Source organism: Polyergus mexicanus, unplaced genomic scaffold (genome assembly GCF_030449975.1).
Source record: "Polyergus mexicanus isolate NDT 795.1 unplaced genomic scaffold, iyPolMexi1.0 SCAF_8, whole genome shotgun sequence".
In the NCBI taxonomy this organism is placed as follows: Eukaryota; Metazoa; Arthropoda; class Insecta; order Hymenoptera; family Formicidae; genus Polyergus; species Polyergus mexicanus.
Window position 1 is genome coordinate 703,938 of NW_027223328.1, and position 25,416 is coordinate 729,353.

At 34.4% G+C, this 25,416-nt stretch overlaps 4 protein-coding genes across 9 annotated transcripts in view; 2 read left to right on the top strand and 2 right to left on the bottom strand.

The window, feature by feature from the left end:
- The window catches only part of Fas2 (fasciclin 2), a 92,008-nt gene extending 80,869 nt beyond the window's left edge, over window positions 1-11,139 (top strand). For 2 of the 3 annotated variants that reach the window (XM_070300363.1, XM_070300364.1), the window contains 4 exons: window positions 4,182-4,313; window positions 4,883-4,952; window positions 5,494-5,619; window positions 7,491-11,139. In XM_070300363.1, the coding sequence (XP_070156464.1) occupies window positions 4,182-4,313; window positions 4,883-4,952; window positions 5,494-5,619; window positions 7,491-7,632 (470 nt within the window). In that variant the 3' untranslated portion in view covers window positions 7,633-11,139. The remainder of the gene's footprint in view (window positions 1-4,181; window positions 4,314-4,882; window positions 4,953-5,493; window positions 5,620-7,490) is intronic. The other variant, XM_070300365.1, reaches the window with a different exon arrangement.
- A 387-nt stretch (window positions 11,140-11,526) lies between these two features.
- On the bottom strand, window positions 11,527-14,119 carry Glcat-i (Glucuronyltransferase I). 3 transcript variants are annotated; one of them, XM_070300368.1, is made up of 4 exons: window positions 13,804-14,119; window positions 12,730-13,256; window positions 12,161-12,457; window positions 11,527-12,080 (listed from the first exon to the last, which is right to left on the bottom strand). In XM_070300368.1, the coding sequence occupies exons 1-4, from the start codon at window positions 13,928-13,930 to the stop codon at window positions 11,982-11,984; spliced, it is 1,050 nt and encodes a 349-aa protein (XP_070156469.1). In that variant the 5' UTR covers window positions 13,931-14,119; the 3' UTR covers window positions 11,527-11,981. The 3 variants fall into 3 exon arrangements, with proteins under 3 accessions (XP_070156469.1, XP_070156470.1, XP_070156471.1); XM_070300369.1 differs by having other exon boundaries at window positions 13,847-13,936; XM_070300370.1 differs by lacking the exon at window positions 13,804-14,119 and adding an exon at window positions 13,667-13,785.
- A 180-nt stretch (window positions 14,120-14,299) lies between these two features.
- Yl-1 (Vacuolar protein sorting-associated protein YL-1) lies at window positions 14,300-18,981 on the top strand. 2 transcript variants are annotated; one of them, XM_070300015.1, is made up of 8 exons: window positions 14,300-14,469; window positions 14,787-14,942; window positions 15,049-15,269; window positions 15,330-15,512; window positions 15,732-15,954; window positions 16,089-16,304; window positions 16,428-16,673; window positions 18,091-18,981. In XM_070300015.1, exons 2-7 carry the CDS (start codon window positions 14,809-14,811, stop codon window positions 16,657-16,659), a joined length of 1,209 nt encoding a protein of 402 aa, XP_070156116.1. In that variant the 5' UTR covers window positions 14,300-14,469; window positions 14,787-14,808; the 3' UTR covers window positions 16,660-16,673; window positions 18,091-18,981. The 2 variants fall into 2 exon arrangements, with proteins under 2 accessions (XP_070156116.1, XP_070156117.1); XM_070300016.1 differs by lacking the exon at window positions 14,300-14,469 and having other exon boundaries at window positions 14,519-14,942; window positions 16,092-16,304.
- Window positions 17,188-24,953, bottom strand: Rab11 (RAS oncogene family member Rab11). Its single transcript, XM_070300017.1, has 5 exons — window positions 24,581-24,953; window positions 22,323-22,518; window positions 21,406-21,680; window positions 20,720-20,876; window positions 17,188-18,805 (listed from the first exon to the last, which is right to left on the bottom strand). Exons 1-4 carry the CDS (start codon window positions 24,618-24,620, stop codon window positions 20,740-20,742), a joined length of 648 nt encoding a protein of 215 aa, XP_070156118.1. The 5' UTR covers window positions 24,621-24,953; the 3' UTR covers window positions 17,188-18,805; window positions 20,720-20,739.
- Between the last annotated feature and the right edge of the window lie 463 nt (window positions 24,954-25,416).

Genomic DNA, 25,416 nt, shown 5'->3' on the forward strand with positions numbered 1-25,416 from the left:
AGATTATTTTTTTTTTTAAATTCGTTATTTATAATGAATATCCGAGTACATTCGTCGCGAGATCGCTCCAAATTAGATGGTTAAATATATCGCAAGTTCGTGACGAGAATACAAACCCTTAATATATACATGTATATATATATATATATATATATATATATATATATATATATATATATAACTCGATAGGATACGAAAGCAGAGCTGAATTTAACGCCAAAAGCACTCGGGAATAGTTACAAACTATACAAGTGATTCTTTCTGCGCGATTGTTCGACGTGTATTCGCGATTCACGTGGGGACTAATTCACGAGCATGCAGTTTGTTCCCTCTCACCTTCCCTCCGGGGAGGAGATACGAACCGAAGACGATCCTCTCGATTCCTATGCCGAGATTGTCTCATGCTCCGGCTTTGTTTCGAACTCGAGGATCGATCCCTCGCGCGCCCCCGGATAAATTGTGCGAACGTATAAATGCTCCATTCGCCGACGACTCACGACTCATTGTTCCGCGCGAGCGTTCGCTTTCACCCGACGTTTCGAGCACACCGGGAGTCGCGTCATCATCTCGAGGACGCGATTCCGCGATGGACGAGGGGGAAATCAATTAGCGGGAAACGCCGGGATTATTCCGACCGACTCGCCCCTCGTCGAGTAGTTGCACGATCATCTCGGAAATTCGTCCCGCGAGAAAAAAATGTAGCCTCGTTGTCCGTCGAGCGAAGTATAATCGCGATCTTGGAGTAATTTCGTTGATATAATCAAAGTCGTCTTTTGATCATTTTCGCCGACAAAAAAAATTTAAATCTTTCTCTCACTCAATTTTTCGACTCACCTTTTGACTGTCAAAATGCGTTTTTATTATTTCTTTTTTATTTATTATTTTTGCCGCGTCAAGGATAGAACCGTCACGTTTCCCTCGAGAGATGCCGAAATAATACGCGCCTGGTATACACGTAATCTCGACGTGTCTATATTCGAGCAAGAAATTTCCCAGCAGCAGCGACAGCGCAGCAGCTGGGATGTTTCTCGTTACGGAGATAATCTCTCCGCGCGCGCGGATGGATGCAAATGGATCACTTCGAGAGGAGAGCCCTGTGTTTGCGCTGGCTGGTGCGTCGCGTCCATCCTCGAGTATCCCGCGCGACTTTGCGCGGGGAGATAGAAACAAGGGAACAACACACAGAAGAGAGTCCGAATAGGTTCGCTCGCGAATCCGTTCGTGGAACCCTCTCGTGGAACCGGCGCCGCTGCCGCTTATAAATAGCATCCTCATCCGCGTTGGGAGAGGATGAACCGAGATGATCGGCAAGAGGATCGTAGAAAGAGAGAGAAAGAGAGACGGGCAAACATAAGCGCGATCTATTTCCGATGGATGATCTCCGCGCGTCGAAACGACACTGCTTCAGCTCTCCCATTGTTATCGAAATCATTCTTTCTTTTGCAATTCGTTCTTTCCCTTTATCGTATTCTGATTTTGCAGCAAATTATATTTCCATGATAGTTTCACACGCGTGTAATGACACGTATCTTATAGATATTATTCCGTAATAGATGCAACAATGAGAACGATGGGAAAATTTTCATTTCATCTCGAAATTAAATTGATTAATCCGCTCTGATTATTTTATTATTATTATATCTCGGAGGAAAAAAGAAAAAGAGTTCGATATTGGAATAATAAAAGCATCAGGATTATACGCGGAGACTCGCGTACTCTCGTGCTTAGCTAACAAACAATATTGGGAAAAGCCTTTCGCCAATGCATTAGTTCAATTTTTTTTGTAGCTTAATTTTTTTCCACTTTGTTTAATACTTTAATACCTCGTTTAATACTTTGACAATTTCCCGACATTTTCCAGCGCGTTAAACGAAATCTCCATAAACAAAAACTGTTTTCCTCAGAGAGTGCTTAAAGCGCGCGTATCAAAACCCCGTGAAATAATTTTTTTTTATCGATGCGCCTATGTTGTGCTCTTTTCGTACTCGATGGCAGGGTGCAGTTTCTGATGAAGGAGAAAAAAAAAATATATATATATATATATGTACACACATCCCGTATACCGCTATACCGGGGGGTAATTCAGGCAAGATACGCACACAGATTGTGTCCACGACGGGATTAAAGAATGATCACGCACGGCACGGAATTAGGCACGGACTGAAAATAAACCGGAATGCGAAATCGAATTTCAACGCGGCCGTTGGCTACGTTTCCCGTTTGCTTTTACGAGACATTTTATGGTTACGAGTGTCCCATCGTTTTTTTTTTCTCCCTTTCTTTCTATTACGATATATCTCTGATTCTCCGCCCGTAGCTTCCGAAGGATATGTTACAAACCATACACACCAAACACATTCGGATACACTTATTATACAATATACACGACATGTATATGTACAAACGTATATATATATATATATATATATATATATATAAATATATATAAATAGATAGATAGATAAAACGTTTAAGGATATGTACTAGCCTAGTGCCTATTATGTTCGTATTTATGAGAAGGATAAAGCTCGTATAACTCGTTCTTTCCCTGTGCGAAACATTCAACATTGTAAATATAACGGAACGACGTAAAAATATATGTGAGTGTTTAAGGAGAAAAAAATTGATACGGATGAACGAATCCGAGCCAGCGGAGAAGCCACCTTCAAATTGTGCCAAAATGTTTTCAAATTTTGAATTTATAAGGATCTCTTCTCATACGACAAACGAGGAAGAAAGAGACGAGAGACGATCGAGAATAAGGGAGAAATCCTTTTCGAGATCGCGCGTTTGCAATTTGAGATGGTTTCTTTTTCGGCGGTCTTGTTTATTTTTTCGCTTACATACACCGCCTCTTTTACTTTATAATTATAATCCATAAAATAAAACCACGGGAAGCAACGCGCGCCGCCGAAAACGGTAAATATCCCCTAAAGTACAAGCAAGTGCAAGATGTTGCCGCTAACTAATGTAGTTGAGAGCTCTGTGAAAAATTGGCAGTAAGAACGGGAGAGAGAATGAGAGAGAGAGTGAAAGGAAGGAGACCGAATGACAGAGTGAGCGTGCGTGAGCAAAACAAAACTAAATGCGTGGCACTCACAGCGGGGAGGGGCTTTTTGTGTGGAGGTAGCACTTTTAGATTAGTGGCGCGTAGATACTAACATATCGGATGTATGGGAGGTAGTGAATGAGCTTTTTCTCCCCCTTTCTCCCTCCTTCCTTGAGCTTTTTAGCACGGCTCATGGTTGTGGTGTTACGAGGCGAAACTCTTTTGTCGCTTCTACGCTCTGCAGTGCGCTAATTATTGCGATCCATTAACCGGCGTGTAACACACACACACACACACACATTTTCACTAGCACACTCATACGCTCTGTGTGTCTCCTTAACCGACAATCACCACTTGTATGTCTTGCCGTTGTCGCCTTCTGGTTTTTGGTTTCCTCCTTTGATAAAGACGGATTTTTGCCGCATTTTTCCCCCCTCCTCTCACACACAACCCCGCCAGGATCGTATTTCTTTTCAGGAGACTAAAATATCATTGTTCGTGGAACGTGTTTGGTGATGCGACACCGTGAGTGATATTTTTTTCTTTCGAGAATCAACTATCTTAATTACTATATCAACGTAATCTTTCCACGTATAATTATACATAAATGTATAGATTGCGTCTCCAAAAAGTCATCATCGTGTTGATATTACAATTATACTAATATTAATGATATATAATACATGATAATCTCATAATCACATTTCTAATCGTTTATCTCAAGATTAAAAAGATTCTTTCGAAGAAGATACGTAAAATATTTAACGAATCAAGAATCGACTGATAATTTTATCGTATTAATTAATTAATTCAATTAATTTTTATACGAAGCAACTATTGTGAAGCCTCTATTGTGTCTTTTGGAAAAAAAGAAACGTACCAGTACGTTTTCTCATCTCGCTCTCTCGCAACCGCCTCCGCGACATGACGAGACACCGATCTCAATCCATCCTCTCGAACACAACTGTCAATCATCACCAGACATCGTTCCGTATCGCTTTTGCACTAACGGACTGCGATATATATATATATATATATATATATATATATATATATATATATATATATACACACAAGCGCGTATCCGTATGACGGATACATTTGAACAATTATGGTTTTATCGTCTTTCAAGGTACAGATACGAGCGTGCTGCAGCATCAGGGCCCGTTGCTGACAAGCGGGGCCGTAATCGGCATTGTCATTGCGACGATATTCATCATCTTCATCATCATCGATGCCATCTTCTGCTGCGTGCGCAAGACAGGTAAGCCGGCATTAAATCATTCGCCGCTCTGTACCCCCGAATAGATCATTGATAAATTCTCTCTCGCATAATTTATGTAACGTACGTATATGTACGTTGACAATTCGTGTTGTCAATTATCATCCTACCAATTACGGGCATTATTTTCATCGCTAATTATTTGCTGATCGCGCTGATTATGACTCAGTTATGAAGCTTCGAAATTAATCATTATGATTAAATATATCACTTTTGATGTCACAATTAAATTTGCATTCGGCTAATGAAAATAATGTAGGATGAAAATTTTTAAAAACAGATATCGAGATTCCAAATTTATTTCAGAGGAATTCGAAGAGAATTTTTGAACGTGCGATATTGTTGGAAAAATTGAAGAACGCGACATTTTATTATTGAATATAAAAAAAAATAGTAAGAAAAATATTATACGTTAAAAAATGAATATAGAAATTTGAATGCAATTAAATCGTAAAACTATCGCACTTGATGTCGTGTTTTAATTGTTGATGATTTTAATATATATTTGCGTCTATAACTCTCGTTTTTTTTTTCTTTTTTGTACGTTACAGGAATAATTTACATCATATGCGAACGATCTCGGCGGAAACCAGTCGACGAGGAGGACGCGAAGCTCGGCAGGTGAGTCTCGTATCCCGAATTGCTGGTATTTGATATGTAAATGTATTTTACGAGATACTTTTTTTTTGTATATTTATATATATATATTGTACAATATATATATATATATATATTTCTATATACAATCTACACACCGCATCTCGATCATACTATTACATATGTACTCTACATTGTGCTTTGGCAAGTCTAGCGCTACTTTATCGCGTTATCGAAACTTTGCACCCGTCGTCGAACTTTCGTTGACACATTTCGGAGCGTTTCTTTCTTACGTCATTCGTCCGAGATAATTCGATACGCGGATTTAGCCCGAAACTTGTCACGCGTTCTCGGGATTGTTGCACGAATCCTTGATTACACGTGCGTAGCTCGTGGATTTGTCCTCGCGTCGAAGACGCGAAATAGTAAGGGGATGGTAAACGGATGCGATGACGGTGGTAGAGCCGCGATATTAAACGTTTGAGAGAGTAGCCCGCCGCTAGACAGTGTGAGACAACACTTTAACTCCTCTCGTATTTCTCTCTTTTTCTTTTTTTATCGGTAGTCTTTACGGTTGGCGGTTTCCATTGCCGTATTGCGACCAAAAAATGGCCAATGTCGCCGGGATCACGGCCATCCAAGACTCGGGTAGTGGAAAAAATACCATTAGATTGGTCAAACACACTGCCATGTAAGAGAGAAAACGATCTATAAGCGAAATCAGTAAGAAGCATGGCTCCTCACGAAGGGGCTCCGACACGGCTTTCCACTTTGCATGAAGTTCTTTTTCTTTTTTTCCTGTTTCCTTCTCCCTCTTTCTCTCTCTGTTTCAACGACTCTCCTCTCTTTTTGACTTCCCGCAACGACGATAGTCGCCCACCGCTGAATTCGCCTAGCGGCGTTCGGGGATGAACCGTCTCGTAAGGGAAGTCCCGATACGCATCAAAGGGAATTCGATGAGCATGAGAGAAAATATCGGTTCGATCCGACGCATTCTTTGTGCCGCCAACCACTCTTCGTACTGCAACACGTGTGTTTTTTTTTTTACACTTGCCTTGCGCCAGGCTGCGTGTTCGCTCGTAGCGATATAATTGATGGAACGTTCTCTCCTTTTCTTTTTTTTTTTTTTTTAAAATTTCTGTGAGACGGGTTGCAGATAATTTGGACGAGATAGCAGCAACCAGTCTAATGGACTACATGTTTTGTTTATCACTTTTTGGAACGAAATAAAAATGCATAAAAATAACTGTAGAAGAGAGGGAAAAATGGTAAGCTTATAAAATTAGAAAAAAAAATTAATATGGATTATTTATTTTATTTATAATATATTAGAGATGAGAACTTTTTTCTGTGTAAAAGAAAATATTTATATTAACTTTTCAAATTACAATAGAAAAAAAAGAAGACTGTTTTAATTCACGGTTTCATAATTCGTAGATTTTGTTTCGCTCGTAAGTAACGTAGAATTTTGAAAATGATTCTCAATGGTATGATTTGAATACTAACTGTATGATTTATACTAACTGGATTAGTTTGGCATTCGGGCGAACACGTGTAGCCTTATAATTCTGTTCAATTTTGCGCATAGAGATCGCCGGTACTCGCCTAAGCTTTGGCCATGCCGCCTGCACGATACACTTAATTAAAGTAATGCTCACTTCATTCTTCATTCTTTCTAGTCTATTCCGTCACCGCAAGCACGCGAATCTTTTTCCCGACCTGCCAGTTTCGTACTTTACGAAGCGCGAATAGCGGTGCGAAAATACTCGAATCACTATAATGACTCGATGTAATTTGAACGGAATAGTGGTATATAAATTGACAGATAGAAAGAGGAAATTCTTTACATATTTGTGATGCGTAGAAAAGAAGGTAAGAATACGAGAGAGAGAGAGAGAGAGAGAGAGAGAGCTTGATTTCTTGAAAACGGAGAAAATACATACCACTATTTCGCACGATGACTCGTATTTTAAATAATTTCGAAAAAAATAATTGTCAGAGATTTTATTTAATCGTGTGGCTTATAAATTTTATATCCTCGAAAATGCGCGCAACTCGTATACAAAGCACAAGTTACAAACAAAAATTAATTATTAAAAATAAAATGTTGTAAAATTGGAAAAAGATTTGAAGCGTAATTACAATTGAAACAACTATAGGTTTAATAAAAAAATATAGAGGGAAAATTCTCTTTTTTTCTCCTCATAAACTTCTCTTTTTTTCATCTCTTGCGTACTTTGTACATGTTCGCGCGCAAATGCATCTCTCGGCGTAATAAGCACGGATTCTCCGGGATTTATTGATAAGGCTGGTATATATACTCCATGCATAAAGAGTCGCGCGTCTGTTTTTTTTTTTCCTCCAGAATCTCTCGTTGCGACGTTTCTCTTACTTTGCGAGTGACAAGCATGCCTGACGTGTATATTCGATGTCGCACCACGCGCCGTATATGACATGCTCTCTTTCCTCTTTTTTTTTTTTTTTCGCCCGGTATTAGAAGTTAATCCGACAACCGATGAAGTCACGGCCGTCCGATTAATGTTGCACTCGATGCTTTTCCAGAGACGAGAAGGAGCCGCTGAAGGAAGAGAAGAAGATCACGCCGATCATCGACTCCGGACTGCGCAGGGAGACCTCAATCACCTTCGACGGCAAGAGGTCCATTTCCAAGACCGGCTTCGTCGGCAAAGACTCGGCCGTCTAGATATTCTTCCGGCGTACTAGATTGTAAATCCGTTCCGGAAAGCGCAGCGCGGTTTCTGGCTAAAGTGTTCTCGAAAAAAAAAAAGAAAAGAAATAGAAAAACAAAAAGGAAAGAAAAACGTGTAGAGCGGATCGTTCGCGAGCCCCGCTCGCGGAAAGACGACGGGGGGTTTTGGCGAGTCGCTATATCCGGAATTTTGCCCGGACGGAGCCTCTCGCGGTTGCTTTCTCGCCGTTCAGCTCTGCTTTTCGTTTTGCCCACGCAAACGTGTGCGCGATTTCACGGTCGCAGCCCGAACCACCTCTCCTTCTCCCCTTTCGACGCCTCTTACCTCGTATACCGCCTGTTCCTACACTTCCTTGCGAATCTCTCTCGGAAACACTTCCCGCGTTATTGGCCAACTTGTCCCTCGTCAACTACTTTGTTGCAAAGTTCTTACTGCGCATCTGATTTCGAACGTAAGCCAAAACAAGAGAGAAAACAAACCTTGGAAAATCTGATAAATATATCTAGCATATTTTGAGTCATTCGAAAAAATTCTTTTTCAATTATGCGTGTAAAGGAAAGGATTCTAATAAATTAATCATACTCGATTAAAAATAATGTTAGAAAACGGGAGGAAAGAATTCTTAACGTAAAATTCAGCCCAACATTCTTCGTTTATGAATAGGTATGTCCGGTGTTTAAAAGATTTGTCCCTCTCATGAATGTAAAAACAATCTCTCTCTTATCCCGTCAGTGTACTCGCCGAAGCATAACTGAAGGAGTACAGATAATCGATAGCTTACGAAAACGAGAAGTGCAAAGTGAACAAGATGTACTTTGATAGTGATTGTTTTTAGGAGGAAGCTATGAACATAATTGTAACTTAGCGTGTTGCAAGGAAACGAGGAGTAGGTAGATCGCTTGCGCGAGAAGAAGAGGAATGTACAAAAAAAATAATTCATCGTGAAATTGATAGAGGCCGATTTAGTGATGAACGCTTCGAGGCACCTTTTAGATTATCACAGTCTAGTACGCTGGATAGTAGTATCGCATCCCTTTGTCGAGCGCGACTTCACGAAGAAAGTCGCGTGAAAAGTCGTACTCTGTTGCGCTGAAAAGATGGAAAGGAAACACTCCGTTCCGAAAGAAAATATTGCATTTAAGGAGTACAAACTAACAAGAATGCAACGTTCGCGTTTTGTAAAACGTCAGGCAGCTTCGATTGTCTCATCGCTGTTAAAAAGATTCCTTTTTTTTTTTAAATATCATTAATTTAATTAAAAGTTACAGTAATTAACAACAAGTTTGTTCTGCAGTTATACAAGAAATTTAAAGAACCCAATAGTAAATGACCCAGTAGCGCTGACAGAATCGAAGTATTTTGAACAAAAAACGAAAAAGATGGAGAGTCAGATTTATAGTCCTCAATTTTTATCAATCTTTATCAATCTTTTTGTCAAGATTAATAACAAACTATCGAATCTTCGACTGCCATCCTTTCGTATTCGACGACGTCCGCGATTATCAGCTCGTAATTATTTCGAGTGATTTTCTAACATCCAAGAATTTGAAAAGACCCTTTGATAGAGTCTATGATTGTAAAAGGATCACTCTCCATTTTCAGACGAATTACGTTGAAAAGAATATGAGCGTTGCTCTTGTATATATCCTGTAAGCGTCAACAGAGGAAACTCTCTCTCCTCTTTCAAACGAAGATGTGCTTGATTTTGCAGCAATCTTCGAACTGTACATAAGCCTCTTGAACAATCTATTATCTCTCTTCCCTCGCTCATACCTCATCCCGTGTCTTTCGATTAGCTTTCAAAGCTACGCATTTTTATTTCCCGATATCTTTGACTCCGCGATCGTAACGTTGCAAATTCTTTTCCGCGTTGTTTTTTTTTTCCCCTTTTTAATCCAAAGACTGATTCTTTTATAGGCCAAATCGATGAAGACGTAACCGATTGTCGTTTAAACAGCTCAAGATAAATATCAAATTGCCCCTATTTCGCTCTATTCAATCGTTATGCGCGCGTGTGTTCTTGTTGAGTCTTACGATCGTGTATGTGTTCGCTATAGTTATGAGTGAATTTCTACTTAAATCTCGCATATCCGTCATTCGTACATTTAATCGCGATTACATTCATATATTTATGTCTTTTACCTCGAGTGAGAAGAACTCTCGATATTCATTTTTTTTTTTTAATCGTGATAATTTAAAATATATGTTTTTTATGACGTTATAGTTATACGTCGTCAATGCAACCTGCACAAGAATGGCCCATTTTTCATTCTTAAATTTTTTTTTGCTTTTTTTGTTTTCATCTTTCTATTATTTAGAATTGTTTTTTTTTTTATTATTTTTTTACTTTTATAAGGGTAAATGTATTTATTATGTAAAATTGACATGATGTAGTAAAATGAGCAAGATGAAAATTGGGCAGTTCTTGCGTTTCTGTATTTGTATCGCAGATGTCAATATGATTATCATGTTGCAATTGTTCGAATTCGTGATACGTAACAGGCAAGCAGCATTGAATAATCGATGCGCGAATTATAATAGACTTCTGACGCGGAGATCTCGATGTATTACCTTGACATTAAAAAAAAAGTCTCTCTGAATATATATGTATAGTTTAATCAAAATGCAGATGGCATTTACCGTGACAAGTATTGAGATACGCACGAGGCTTGCCAGTCGGATTTTCGGTCAGTCATCCGATTGCGAGAATGAATATCGGAAAAGCTGCCATATATAATAAATTATATCCGAATAGCGAGTAAAGGAACAAAAAAAAATTATACCACTCTCTTATCGTAATGTCTAAGATGGCTTTTGCAGAAAGAAACGCAGTTAAAAATGTGATAAGTTTTTGTAAATGCTTATAAACGTTTTCCCTTAACTATAAGAAGTATAAATCTTAAGAGAGAGTCTTGGTAGGTTTAGAGAATATGCACAAGCACGGAAGACGTGTTCTCTCGTGGAGAGTCGCTGATGTGGACGGATTTATCCGAGGAAGAATAACGCGCTCTATCAGATTGCTGTACAATCAAGTGCGATGGACTTTATTGAATTTCGACATTTTTTATTCCGGTACTTGTGGATTCTAATGAAAAATTTTATCGACGCTGGTTAAGCTTTAAATGTAATTTACTTTCCGTTTCTAAAATTAAAAAGGATAAATCAGATAACATTGACATTAAATTCAACTTTCCGTTTTTCTAAAATTAAAAAGGATAAATTAGATACTATTCATATTAAATTCAACTATTGTTGATTATATCGATCATCTAAAATTATATTACATTTCCATACAGAATCCCAATATAAAACAAATAGTACATTTCTATCAGACACTAGAATTGCATCTTGTTAATATTGCATGTCCAAAATTGACATGTCGTCTCGTATATCATATCGCGAACACGCTTTCCGTGCAGGTAGCTTTTTTTACATAAGACAGAATTTGCCAAATACCATAGTACTTATTAGCACGTAAGAGTCAATGAATACATATATAATATATATATATATATATATATATATTATACATGAGAATGATATATGTATATGGAAAAAGAAATGAGAGCCGCAGGACATTCGCGCGGCACTTTGCATCGGCGAGCGAGACGCGTCACCGTTTCTAGCACACCTAGCTATTTTGTATCCGTTGCCAAAAGTCATAATCCTTAACAAATAGCTTCCCACAAAAAGTATTACCGCGCATCTTCCAATTTGGAGATTATTACGAATATTACATTAAAGTTTCGTAGATGTAAGGCGTATTTTTTATGTATGCTTTTTCTGTACACGCGACGAGAAATCACGTGCTCTCGAATAAAAACTGAAAAAAATGTTTTCAAAGTCAAAAAAGATGGATGGTTAGATAAAAACCCGCGCCTCTCTCGTTATCCTCAGAAATTTTATTATACAATAATCGTTTTTTATAAAACGACGTGGACACATTATAACGATAGCAATCGTGTTTTCAATGAATGACAAAGAGTCGTTGACTCATCCCGACGAAACGATAATATTATGGCAGCGGTGTGCAAATTGGTAGTCAAGGAAGCACACCGCGATATCACATGAGTCGTCAGAACTATTCGGTAATATTTCTTTATTCTTCCCTATTCCTCCCTACTGTGTATTCGCACAACTACAAGCGGCTATACAGTATGGCGCTGTATTATTCTACGTGTGAATATATATGTAAGGCTCTTAATAAAAAAAGGTGTTTATGAAAGTTTATCCTATCTTTCCTAAGCTTAAGATCGATGTTATCGAATTTATTGTAATATATAATAATTCATTGTAAAAATCGAGACAGCGCTGTAACGGTTTCGTAAAATGAGCAATCTTTTCATACCTCGATGCCGACGTTGGAACGTTTGCCTTTTTTGATTAACATCTGCTCGACGTTTAACTGAGGCGGTTCCGTTCGCGTGTGCCACACGTACACCTAAAATATGCAAAATGCAAAGTTTCACACGAATATCTTGGAAAAATCGTTAAAAAGATATCAGATAAATCGATCGATACTTTTGTGCAACAGTCTGCCAATGGTTCCAACTGATTCCTCGTGATTATTTGCCTGAGTATCTCACTCTCTTGATAACCACCTTGCACGTCGTACGAGAACCACGCGTCCTTGTGCTTGAGCAACAGCTCGAGATTAATGGCAAAACCCGCCATGTCGACTGGAAACGGCCGGTCCGGTTTCCATGCCGCATTAAAACCGAGTATCTGTTTAGTAACGTTATCACAAATAGGTTTCTCTACCATTAAACCGCCAACTAAACCGACCGGCCACACACCGACTCTTTGTATTTTCTCCATCTGAAAGCAATAGTTATAAAAAAATATGATATATCCAATAGTTGTTAGATCGCAGTTTGAGACTTCTAGAATGCTTTAACCATTGATTTGACGTTTGCTTTCTAGATATTTGAGAAAATATAATAATTGAAATTCTTTATGCAATTTTTATTACATATATAAAAATCAAATTTCTAAGGACTAGAAAAAAAGAAATAATATAATTGTAGTAATATAAGTAATTGCAAGACTCTATTCAAGAAAACTCAATTTCCGGAGCAAACTGCCTTTACCTCGCGGAAGAGTTTAATGGAATATGTATTGTCGTCATCAGCAAAGTAAACGACACCTCTATCGGACGGCTTCAGATTCTCCCTAAGCCATCTTAGCGCCGCGTTTCGCTGTTCGACTCCACGCGGTTTTTTCCAATTCGGGTCATTCCTGCCTAGCTTGTAGTTCGGCGGGGTCGTTACCGACAGATGGGTGTAGATCAGGCCACTGGTTTCCAGAAACCGGGTAACCAGAGAGGTTTTCTGCGGCGCGTCTTCCACGAGGATCCAGTGAAAGTTGGGCACATGGAGGAACGTTTGCGCCAATCGAGTGAGCTCGGCTTTCTGCACGGGTCTGGCGAACGTGGGCGTGATCGCGTAGATGACAGGCCGATTATCGTCTCCTTGTCCGCGGATATTCTCGACGAAAAGGCCATGCGCCTCCAGCCTCTTAAGCAAGCTGAATGTCAGACCCTGCATATCCTGCAGATCCGCTATCACCGGCTCCAATTCGGATCTTATCTCCTCCCATTTCTTATGTTCTTGATAATCTGCATAGAAATTAATCAAGAAAAATCATTCAGAAGAATATTAAAAATCACACAATATCTAATGTTTTTACCATATATAATTTTATTACTTAAAATATCTCGTCTTACAAGTTATGTAGTGCTTTATAATAATTTATTTTTTATGTTTAGTAAGACGTATACATTTTTTTGTAAATTTATTGATTTATAAACAAATATTAAAATAATAATATGTGTATCCATTATTCTCCAAAAATATCAATATGCTAACAATTATAATTTTCCTATTATTATTATATATATATATAATTAATTTGATAAATTGATTTGGTTTCTACAAAGCTTAGTTAATTTATACTATACACAAAAGTTCGCGTATTATTCTGACGAAACAAAGAGAATTATAAGCAACCCACGACCATCGAACTCACAGTTTCGTATCGCGCGCCCTCGGTTCTGTCACACGCGCGACACATGCATCTCCACGCGTGCAGACAGCTGATCTCTTCGCGGCATACGCACGGTGATAGAAGCGAAAATAGCGCGGGCTATGTAGACAAGCACTCACATACGATAGCTTGGAATACGATGACATTTAGCAGGAACAGTACCACGAATGCTCTGTTGCAGCGAAATCCGCCCCACATACTGGGTTTCCTACTGGATTCCTCCGTGAGAAACGTACTCTCGGTCATTGTTGTCGTGCCATGACACGTCCTAACTGACCGACCGTGTCAGATCAAGTGTCAAAGCCTCATTACGATAACAAAGAGAAGAATGGAAACGGCCACCGAGGCCACCGGGCCTCCTTTTGTAATATCTCTTGCACACAGGACAACACAGGACGAGACAAGCGACAACGCTTGCTACGCGGCAAATTTTGATCTTGGAGACCCCGCGTGGTGACGATACGAAGCTCCGGATTCAGGGATACCAATGTTGAGAGTTAAAAAAAATTCTCTACATATGTTACTATGACATGGGAAGAGAGAGTTGCGTTCAAAAAATCTATTTGTCGAGATTGATCGACCGGAACAAAGAAATCTTTTGGATTGGTCAACCAAACTATTATTTTATTCCGATAAGAGAGAGTAGATTGTCGAACACATCAATAATATAAAAAAGATGCAAAACGAGAAAAATGTTTGTTTGTATATACGGCTCTTAGCTGAAGAAAAAATCATCAATGTCGAAATATAATTATTAGTAATACTTTCTCAACGGATGATATAATGTAATATTTGCTTTGCTTTGTATGCAAATATATAATTTATTAAGAAGATTAAAAATAGGATTTTAAAAATTCTATAGCAATATTCTAACCTATAAACTGTGTAATCTTATATGCAAAATAACTTCTTCAAATTGGAAACACTCTATAAAAAAAAATATTTACGCTTGACAAGTATACAAGTGAAATACTTTATCAATGACAAAAACAATACAATATTAACTCTGTATGTGTGTGTGTGTGTGTGTGTGTGTGTGTACATGTTATTCAAATTCTGACATTCTTTCAAATCAACTATACGATATTAATTGTATCAAAAGTAAATAGGAAAATTGTATAACCATGGCTGCGACAAGAGAAAAACGTGCAAACGCTGGCAATAAGATGGCAAGATTGTTAAATGAGGAAGAGGAAGATGATTTCTACAAAACTACGTATGGTGGTTTTGATGAAGTGGAGCAAGATAATGATTACATGTATGTAATTACATTTATAACATCTATAATTATATATATATTTATAACACATATATGATGCAAAAAGATTTATAAGAAATTATATATATAAATATTTAAATTTTAGGGAAGAAGATGAGGCAGAAGATGAGGTAGATTCAGATTTTAGTATCGACGAGAATGATGAGCCAGTCTCTGATACTGAGCAAGAGGGGCCAAAAAAGAAACGTAGATTAGTAACAAAAGCTTATAAAGAACCTAAATCTGCTACATTGCATACTCAATCAGCACCAAGAGAAAAGAAGATTAGACAACCAAAACAAGATAAAACTTTTATAGATAGCATAGGTAATATAAATATTTTAACATAAATGTTTCTTGCCAGAAAATTCAACATATTATTTATAGAAAGAAAATCAATACGCCGTTCTACTGCGGCAAAGTCAGCAGCTACACAAAAACGTTTGCGTGAAAGAAATCAAGATCAAAGACGGAAGATAAAAGTTATAAGACATAATACATGGAAACCAACACAGGACGAATTATTAAAAGAAGCCTTACAAACAGAAGAAATTAACATGAAATCGTTAGGTATGTGCAATAAAATATAAGTATCAATTAATTTTCTTTAAGCTTTTTCTCAGATTATAAAACAAATTAAATAGAAGATTACAAATAATTAACAATAGATCACAAAATATATTTCTTTCTGAAAAGTTACGTTAAAGGGAAGGAAAATATCATATCAAAAATGTGTTTTTGAGAAAAAGATTATGTTATTCTAAATTTTGTATTCTCTATATGTTGTAGAAAAGTATCAAAAATTAGAAAGTGAAAAAAAGACTACTAGGTCAGTGAGAAAGACGCATGTGGGAACAATGATTAGGTATCAGTCATTATCTATGCCAGTCATGATATTATCTGAGACACATGTAAATGAAGATGAAAAAATCAATGTCGAATGTGATGATGAGAAAAATGTAAATATAGTTTCCAATAACACAGCTTCTGACGGCTCCCTAAAAGAAGGAAGGTATATACATATATATTTTTTTATTATAATAGCAAAATATGAGAATCCATAAAAAAAGAGATAAGATTTCAAATATTAGATATTGAACATTTTAGTCAAATAATTTATCTAATTAAATAAATCTTATTTTTTAGTAGAACAGAATCGAAAGCAGATGGAAAAGATATTAAGAAAGAATCTGTAGATATAACTACTGCTTCCATTAAAGAGAAAGATATTTATGCTGAAGAAACTGGAACGTTTTATGAACGTACATTTATTACTTTTGAAAACGAACAGTCGTACTTGGATGTGTTTAAGAAATCCACACAACAAAGATCTCCATTGAAACCTCTTTGTGCAATCACGCGGTAAAAAAAGATACTATTTAAAGTTATTTTCATATTTAAGATTATATCACATTATATATAATTCTTACAATTTCTTGTTATACTTATTTTGAATAATTAAAAATCTTTTTGTTCGATATATAGATTGCCTGCCAAATATCTAGATCCTATGACACAGTTACCATACAAAAATGTACAGACCTTTCGACTGCTTCGAGAAGCATATTATCAACAGTTAGAAGCTCGGAATGATCTTAACGATACTTCTCAAAGTCCAGAATTATTGCGATGGATTGAATGGCGACAGAAGAACCATGCTAATTCACAGAAAAATACTATTCGCCTGGAGCCAGCATCTTTACCTGCACCTCCATAGTCTTTCTTGCTTAAGTAAGTAATAGTTTAAAATAATAACCTGCTTTTTATTATGTTCTTAATTTAATATATATTTAAATATTTTTACTATATATTTATAATAAAAAAAGCTCATTAATATTTGTAAATATTCCATATTGATAAGTTTTGTTACATTTTTTGTTAATATATACTCTAATAAATCATTAAAGTATTTATTCCACATTAATATTTTTGTATACAATATTCTTATAATATCCATTAAAAAATGTATAAGTAGCAAAGTATAATAATGATTATTCTTGTTGAGAACTATAAATAGAAATAGTTTTCATATTATAGCTTTATGATTTCAAAAATATTCTACACATCATGATTAAATAATTTTATGTAAGATAAAATATTACATTATTTGATAATAAGTTATATTTCACAAGTTTTGTCTACCGCAACTTGCTATTACAAATATCAGTTTTGTAAAATATAGATTATTAAATAATAGATATAGTATATACATATGATACTTTATTTTTTGTAAGGAGCAGCAGTTCTATCATGTAAATATATTGTTGTAAAATGTATTTTTACGATGTAAAAATAATAATTATAAGCATTTATGGATATACGCACATTACAAACATTATTCTTAAAAGCAAATTTGATATTTTATTAATAAAATAACGAAATACACAAAGCATATTATTAATAATAATCTATATATTATTGTACATATAATATCCCTTCTGTGTGTATTCAACTGAGAATGAAACAATGTTATAATATTTTAAATCATTTTTCAATCGTGTATAAATTTATTCTAATTAGTGTATAAAAGAGATTGAAATTTGCTTTCCCTAAGTATTCTGTACTTTGTATAGCCTAAGGATACAGAATGAATCAAAAGATATCTGTAGAAAACTATGATCACTTCCACATTACTTATACACATTACAGTTCTGAGTTGCAGTCCATAATAAAGTAATAAGCCTGCTATATATATCAAATAGTAATTATACTTGTGATTATCTTATCATCTTTAAGATTGCTTCGAGAAACAACGCATTATTTCTCATTTGTTACAATGTGTATATATATATATATATATATATATATATATTATTCATGATAATAATATAAATTATACGTACTATAAATCAGGTTAAACGCACGCACGATGCTATAATTATCTTTTAATCTTGCTTTTTCTTCCTAAAGATTATCATTATATAAGTGATAAATTTTTTTGAAAACCATTGATATCTTTTACATAATCCATCGAGACATCTTGATTTGTTAACATTTTTACTCACTCTCTTTATTTCGGATACAATAAAAACTCATGTGTGAGACAATAACATATTACAGTATAGCCATACAGAGAGAAAGCAATACTTTAAGATTTTGAAAAATGCCTACTATATAGCTTTATTTATAACCGCATTCTCTTATACAGTTTCATTCGATAAGAAGTCTGAAGCGGACAGCACCATGTAAAAATAAAAATAATCCCGAAGCATATAGTGCCAAGAAGCTTATACAGATTAATATACCATTATTTGCGAAGAGCCGAGAGTGAGCAACGAGAAAGGACAATCTGTTTTCACACCTTGCCTTTTTATCATCATGCTGTATAAGACCGTTATTTATACATATAATATTTGTTTCTTCTATGCAGTGCATGTGATAAAGTACTTATTCATGATATTTCATTGCATATATAATCATAAACTGTTCACATACTCACAATCATACTACGCATTAAGAAGAACCGTTTATATATATGTATTACAAAGAAGCAGTAATACAACATTTATTTATTATAACATAATTTATATCGTGACAAATAGAGAGACAGACAAAGAGAGAGAAAGAGAGTAAAGATGATCTTTTTCGCAGACAAAGACTGGTCTACTTGTATATTCGCGCTTATAGCATTATACAGTTGTTTCACATTTATCCTTACTTGATTATTTCCACGAATATGTAATGCATACTCTCATTTGAATTGATTAGATGTCTTCTCTCTCGCAAGGATGGTAGAATAAAATCTCCTCTAGCATACGAGATTACATGCTTGCGCATATAGTCTTAGCTCTTGTTCTGTTATGCATCTGTTATATCTACCATCAGCTAGTACTTCCATTTTTCCCTTCTCCAAATGACTGCTTCTATAAAATAAAATCAAATAATTCTTTATGAAATTGGTATAGCATTTAAACTTTAAATAGTAAATGTATTTAAGATTGTGGAATGTTTAGTAAATGGCAATTATTAATTGTTTTACATGGCTTTCACTTATTGTACATTTGTCTATAATAAAGATGGCACTATAAATAGAATCAAGAAATGAATGTATCAGAAATATATAATTATCTGATACTGATAAATAGTACTCTGTTATTATATATATTGGCTCTAATGCTCATACCTTTTTCATGTTGTTTTCTTCGAATATATTTTAAATGTGCAGGTGTGTTAATGTACTTTCTATTCAAGTACTCAATTCAAAAAAATTTTGTATATGTATTATATCAATAAGATTGTAAAAACCCTCAAGAGATTACAGTTTAGAAAATAGTTTAGGAAAAATAATTAAGCTTACAATATCCAGTGTTTTACATGATAGTACAGCTTTAAAAGAAATTTTGAGTCCAAAAACTCATGGATTAATAGTAATTAAACATTTTTAATGTGTTTAATATTAATTTTCTTTTAAAAAAATTTTGTCTCTCTCCTCTACTTCACAATTTCTAAATAAATTATAAAAGAGGATTAAAATTATTTTGTACCAATGAAGTACAATGATTTTTAAAATTAGTAAAAGAAAATATTAATAAGTATAAGAGAGAAAGAAAATATTATGTATTCATTACTCTCTATATATTACTGAATATACGTAGTATTAATATCAATGTTGGAATATATATTATTATAAATATATAAAAAAGTGAAATTAGTTTAACTAATGCATTATGTTTTGGTATTTTCTAGTTTATTCAGATATTTTGAAATTTATGTATATATGTATGTATGTATGTATATATGAAAGCCATTTTTATTATTCAAAATTTATATTGATGGATTGTATTTTTTATTCTAGAGATGATTTGTAACGCATTCTGTAATAGATATTTATTACATGTGTAATACATATTTATTATTAGATGTAAATATCATTTCTATTTTTACTGCTTTGCTAAAAAATCTTGTTACATAGCATTTGATCTAATCATACAAGATATCCAAAAAAAACCATTGGATGTTTTCTTTTCAACAGGGATACTTTAGTCAACTCAAAGTTAATTTTTCTTGATGAAAAAATTGAAAAAATTATTTATCACAGTATTTTAAAAAATTATTTATCACAGTATTTTAATGTTTAACATTATGTATATTTTTTATAAAATCTTATATTGAAATTCTTTTAAAAGATATTTAATGTTAATTGGAGAATATGGTTTCACTATTCATATACTTTCTTGAAATTTAGTTCATGGAAAAGTCTACTTTGAATTTTTAATTACTCGAAAATTATTGCTTCGACATATTTTTATTGCAAAAATATTGATTCCAAATTAGTTAAGGAATATATTAATTTAAAAAAAGGACTCATCCAATGTTTTTAAAGCACCCTATATAAACCACATAATATATTTTCTGCAATAAATAATAGTTTTAAATATTTTAATTATCTTCTTACTAAAAAATTAAACATGTAAGACTTTATAGTATACATATATGGTAGAAATAGATAAAAGTTTCAGTATTTTAATTGTTATCGAAATATGGACTTAACAAGTATATAGAATACAAATTATCGGAATGAAAAGAACATGAGAGAGAGATAGAAGTGTCTTTAGCAATATTTAATTTTGATATATGTTAAAATTAACTCAATTTATAATCGAGTTAACATTTACAATAAACTAACCACAGTGTTTTCTTATAGTAAATCTATTCTATCATACAAAATAATCATCCCAAAAATTGTTTGTAACATAAACGAAATCTTTTTTCGTTAAAAATTAAATATTATTCAACTGTACTTCCGTGATATTTATACTGTATTTACGTGTACACACATTTTAAGCAACAAGGTAAGTCACTGGCAGCACTGCTTACGCATTCCCTCAGCATTCATCGTTGGTTTAACTTCAATTTGTTCTACATTCTGTGGCCGGATTGTATCACCTTCAGGTGGGTCTCGTATCTGCTTTTGCGATACGATTCTGTATATTTCTATAAAAACAAAGAATTGTATTAAACAAGATTAGAAAATGCGAACATAAGATTACAAATGTCAACATGTGAAGCTTATGTTATGAAAATATGATATAAAATTGTATCTGTAAAATGAATTATCTCAAGTTTTTAATAGATTCAAAAGTTATTTCAATTTATCAAATATCTCATAATAGTATACAAAATTTAAGGAAATTCTATATTTTACAAAAAAAAAAAATATATATATATATGTAACACAACACAAACATGAAGTATTAACAGAACCAGGATGTTAGGTTACTAGTTCTGGAAGGAGGGTATGGGGCTGGGATAGGAAGGGATTACAGGGGTGGGATGCGAAAGCATATCTCTTGATGCAAGTTCCACATAACCTTGTGACCCGGCTTCTAGGTATGCATAACACATTTTTCTCCTCCCACGCAAAAAAAAAAAAAAAACTAGTTCTAATATGATTTAAATAATATTCTCTATATTCAACAATTATGTATATGTATATTATAAACGAAATCCTTAAATCTATTACCTGTTAATATATTTTGAAATGCTGTCTCAACGTTAGTAGAATCTAAAGCAGATGTTTCAATGAAAGACAAGCCATTCCTCTCAGCAAACGCCTTAGCCTCGTCAGTTGGAACAGCACGCAGATGCCTTAAATCTGACTTATTTCCCACTAACATGATCACAATATTCTGATCAGCATGGTCCCGTAATTCTCGTAACCATCTTTCTACATTTTCATACGTCAGGTGTTTTGCAATATCGTACACAAGTAGTGCACCGACTGCTCCGCGATAATATCTGATAATTTAAGAAAGATTATTAATATTCATGTCATGTATCAAATTTATAACGAATATCGAGCTAATTTCACATGAAATGAAGTATATTCTATATTTTCAATTTTATTACTTTCTCATATTTTTCTAGATATAATCAGTATTTTAGAAAATTGAACAAGAGATTATGTAATTATGGAGTTTCTTAATTATATATTGAATACAAACAATTTTATTAAATAAAGTTTCTCTTAATGATATAAACTTATAACTAATTCTAATTTATAGTTAAGAGTTTAATTTTTAATTGAATTGTTATTACAAATTTTACTCAGAAAACTTTAACTGAAAATAATATATTTAAAAACAAACATTTAAATATAATAATAATAACAAATAATAATCTACAAAATTTCATTGTTATTATAAAAAATTAATTCTGATAATAATATTTTATTATTTAATTTTTAAATTTGTTTTTTCATTTTTTACAGTCTGTCAATATTTCTATAGCAATATATTAGAAATTATGATTTCCACGATTTCACAATAATCATTATATTATAATATCATGACATTATTTATAATATTTTTTTGTAACATATTATTGTTGCCTTTATACATTTTGAATATGACATATGAGAGAATGGAAATTTAAACTTACGCAGAAGTGATCGCACGATAGCGCTCTTGCCCAGCTGTATCCCAAATTTGAGCTTTAATAGTTTTACCGTCTACTTGTATACTGCGTGTTGCAAACTCGACTCCGATAGTAGATTTTGATTCCAAATTGAATTCATTTCTCGTAAATCGGGATAGAAGATTACTTTTCCCTACTCCAGAATCTCCGATAAGAACAACTGAAAGTACAGAGAGATTTGATTAAACAATTCAAATTAAATTTGGTATCGATATTTTATAATTAATCTTATTTAATGATTTAGAAACAGAAGGACATATTTTTTGTGATAGTTATTTTAGCAGTAATTATTAAATAAGTTTTTTTTTCTTTTTTTTTTTTTTTTTTTTTTTTTTCTTTAAAATATCAATTCACATATCAAGAAAAAAATTAATCCTTTATTCTTATTAAAAAATACTATATAAACACAAGTGTTATCATTGATAATTATCTAGATAATGATAATAATAATTCGTAATTATAAAATGTTCGTGTGTGTGTGTGTGTGTGTGTGTGTGTGTGTGTCACATATTATCATGAAAGATAAGAGAAAAGAAAAAATATGTAATCAGAATTAAATAAATTATATATTATAAAACGAAAAAAGATTTTATTTTATTATTTTTATAAAATAAATAACTGCCATTTAATTTACTCATGAACATTATAAATAAATTAAAAAATTATAAATAAAACAAATATTATTATCAAAAGTTCTTTAAGACTATTAAATTTTATAATCAAAATTAGCATTCAATTTTTTATATGACAGATACAAAAATTGTATAACTTTGAAAGTAATGATTTGATAAATATACAGCAGAATACTTCTCTCTTATCTCTATAAAGCTGAAAAAGTTTCTGTCATGAATCAGTGAATCAGTGCCACATCATGATTGTATTATTATTGTATTAGTATATATGTGTATATGTATATATTCTTCCTGTAGATTACTATTGGTCATCTATGGGAAATAAAGCATGATAAATAGAGACTTGGTAGATAATTGGTTCCTTTCATTCCACACATGCTCAAACTAAAATAATTCCTCCTCCCGAAACTTAAATATTTTATATAAAACACACATAATAAATGTAATGTGTGTGTGTGTGTGTGTGTGAGCGCGCGCGCGCGCATGCGTGATCATGTAAAGTCAACATTTTATTGTGTGATTTCTTAGTAAACATTTATAAATGTAACAACATAGATTATGTATTTATATGAGAAATAATAATAATAATATTTTAATTCCATCATTTCGAATAAAGAAATCTAGAATAAAGCTTTGTCGTGTCATTTTTAAATTTCAGTTATATAAAAATCAACTAAAACCAAACAATATTTAAAAAATGCCTATAAATAATAAGAAATATGACACTCAACTTATATACATAGTATAACACAGTGTATGTTCTGATCACGACATATATATAATGACAGATCTAAATGTACATGATTACATTATATCTTTAACAAGTCAAAGATTGACAAACCTAATGAAAGTATCCTATGGAATATTAATGTGCTGAATAACTGAATTAAAATCTATACCTTAAAAAAAGAGAAAGGCCTTAAGAAAAAAACCCAATTTACGATAATTGCGATAAAATTGAAAGGAAAAAAATAAGTGCAACAACTGATAACAGCTGACAAGTGTTCATGGCAATTTTCGCTCTCTTTCGTGACTTCCGAAAATGCAGGATTTTGCGGAATGACAAGGTGGAAAGAAATTTCGTACATATCGGCACACGCACTCACTCTTACCACACATCAAACCAATATACAAACACTCTCATACACGACTAGCAAATATCGCGGACACGCATCATATATCGTGTGTATTCGATACACACATGTATACCGCGCGCGCTCGCCCAATTATATACGTAATGCATAAATCGGAGATCCACGGGCGTTTTTCAGAAGAATCAAAATCGAGCTAGGGGGGGAGAGGGATCGAGAGGAGAAATTGGCGGAACGCGACGAATCGTCGACGAGGAAGTCGCCTCGCTGACGCCGCGGTACGAGATATCGCGGGAGGAGTAGCCTCTCTCATCGCGCGACGATGGGTCATCGTCTCTGATGTCATCGTAACGACAGGCCATCGTTTATGTCCGTGCGAAGTGACGTACGACGTACGAGCATCGCCGTGGCGGAAATGGGAACCGATCGGGGTCGGGGAGCATTCTCTCGAATGTATACATATAGAGACAGCGAGAGAAAGGAACGCGCTGAGATTTACCTTTAAATAAATAATCGTATTCGTCGTCCCGAGTACCCATCTCGATCAAGCAGCAAACAACAAGCACCTTTTAATAAGCCGACAAGTCGGGTGTCTCTAGGGTTGTCGGAACCGTACTACTGCGCGATGTGTATGGCTTATATACAAAGAGACAGGAGGCCACACAGGAGCCGCCGATTGGCTCCCGTACGTTGTTTTCGTGACGGCTGTCGCGGCACGCGACCACGGACAAACGTCGCCGTCGCGCAAAACGATACGAGACAAAAATAGAGGGAATCCAAGGGCGGTGCGCGAACGCGAGCGATACAATTATTTTCGTTCTTTCAATTCAACTGTACAATATGGCCTCCTTTCTACGCCCCTCCAAAACCGATACAAAGCATGCATGCGCAATCCGCGACCTGTCACACGCACGCGCCGCTCGACGCGACCTCTCTCGCTTGTCAATTGACACTAGTTTCGCCTCAAAGTGTTTGATGGACCGATTAGGATGAAGAATCTTGCGCTTCGGAGCGTTTCGTTGGAAACCGTGAAAATTTCGTATCGTTTCATTAACCAATCAGGACGAAAGGAACAAAGATTTCTTCGTTCTGATTGGTCAATCGAACGCTTTGAAACTTTCGTAGCGTTAAACGGAACATATCCCTTGAAAACTAAAACGCGGCTTGAGAAATATTTGCATATATGATATGAAATCTTATCTAGTTCTTTGCATCTTTTATAATTGATAATTATATTATATTATATTATATTAATAAAATGAAATGATATTTCTTATCTCGCATATATGTTGCCAGATTAGGATACGGAGCGAAAAAAGTTTTAAGTCGAAGCGC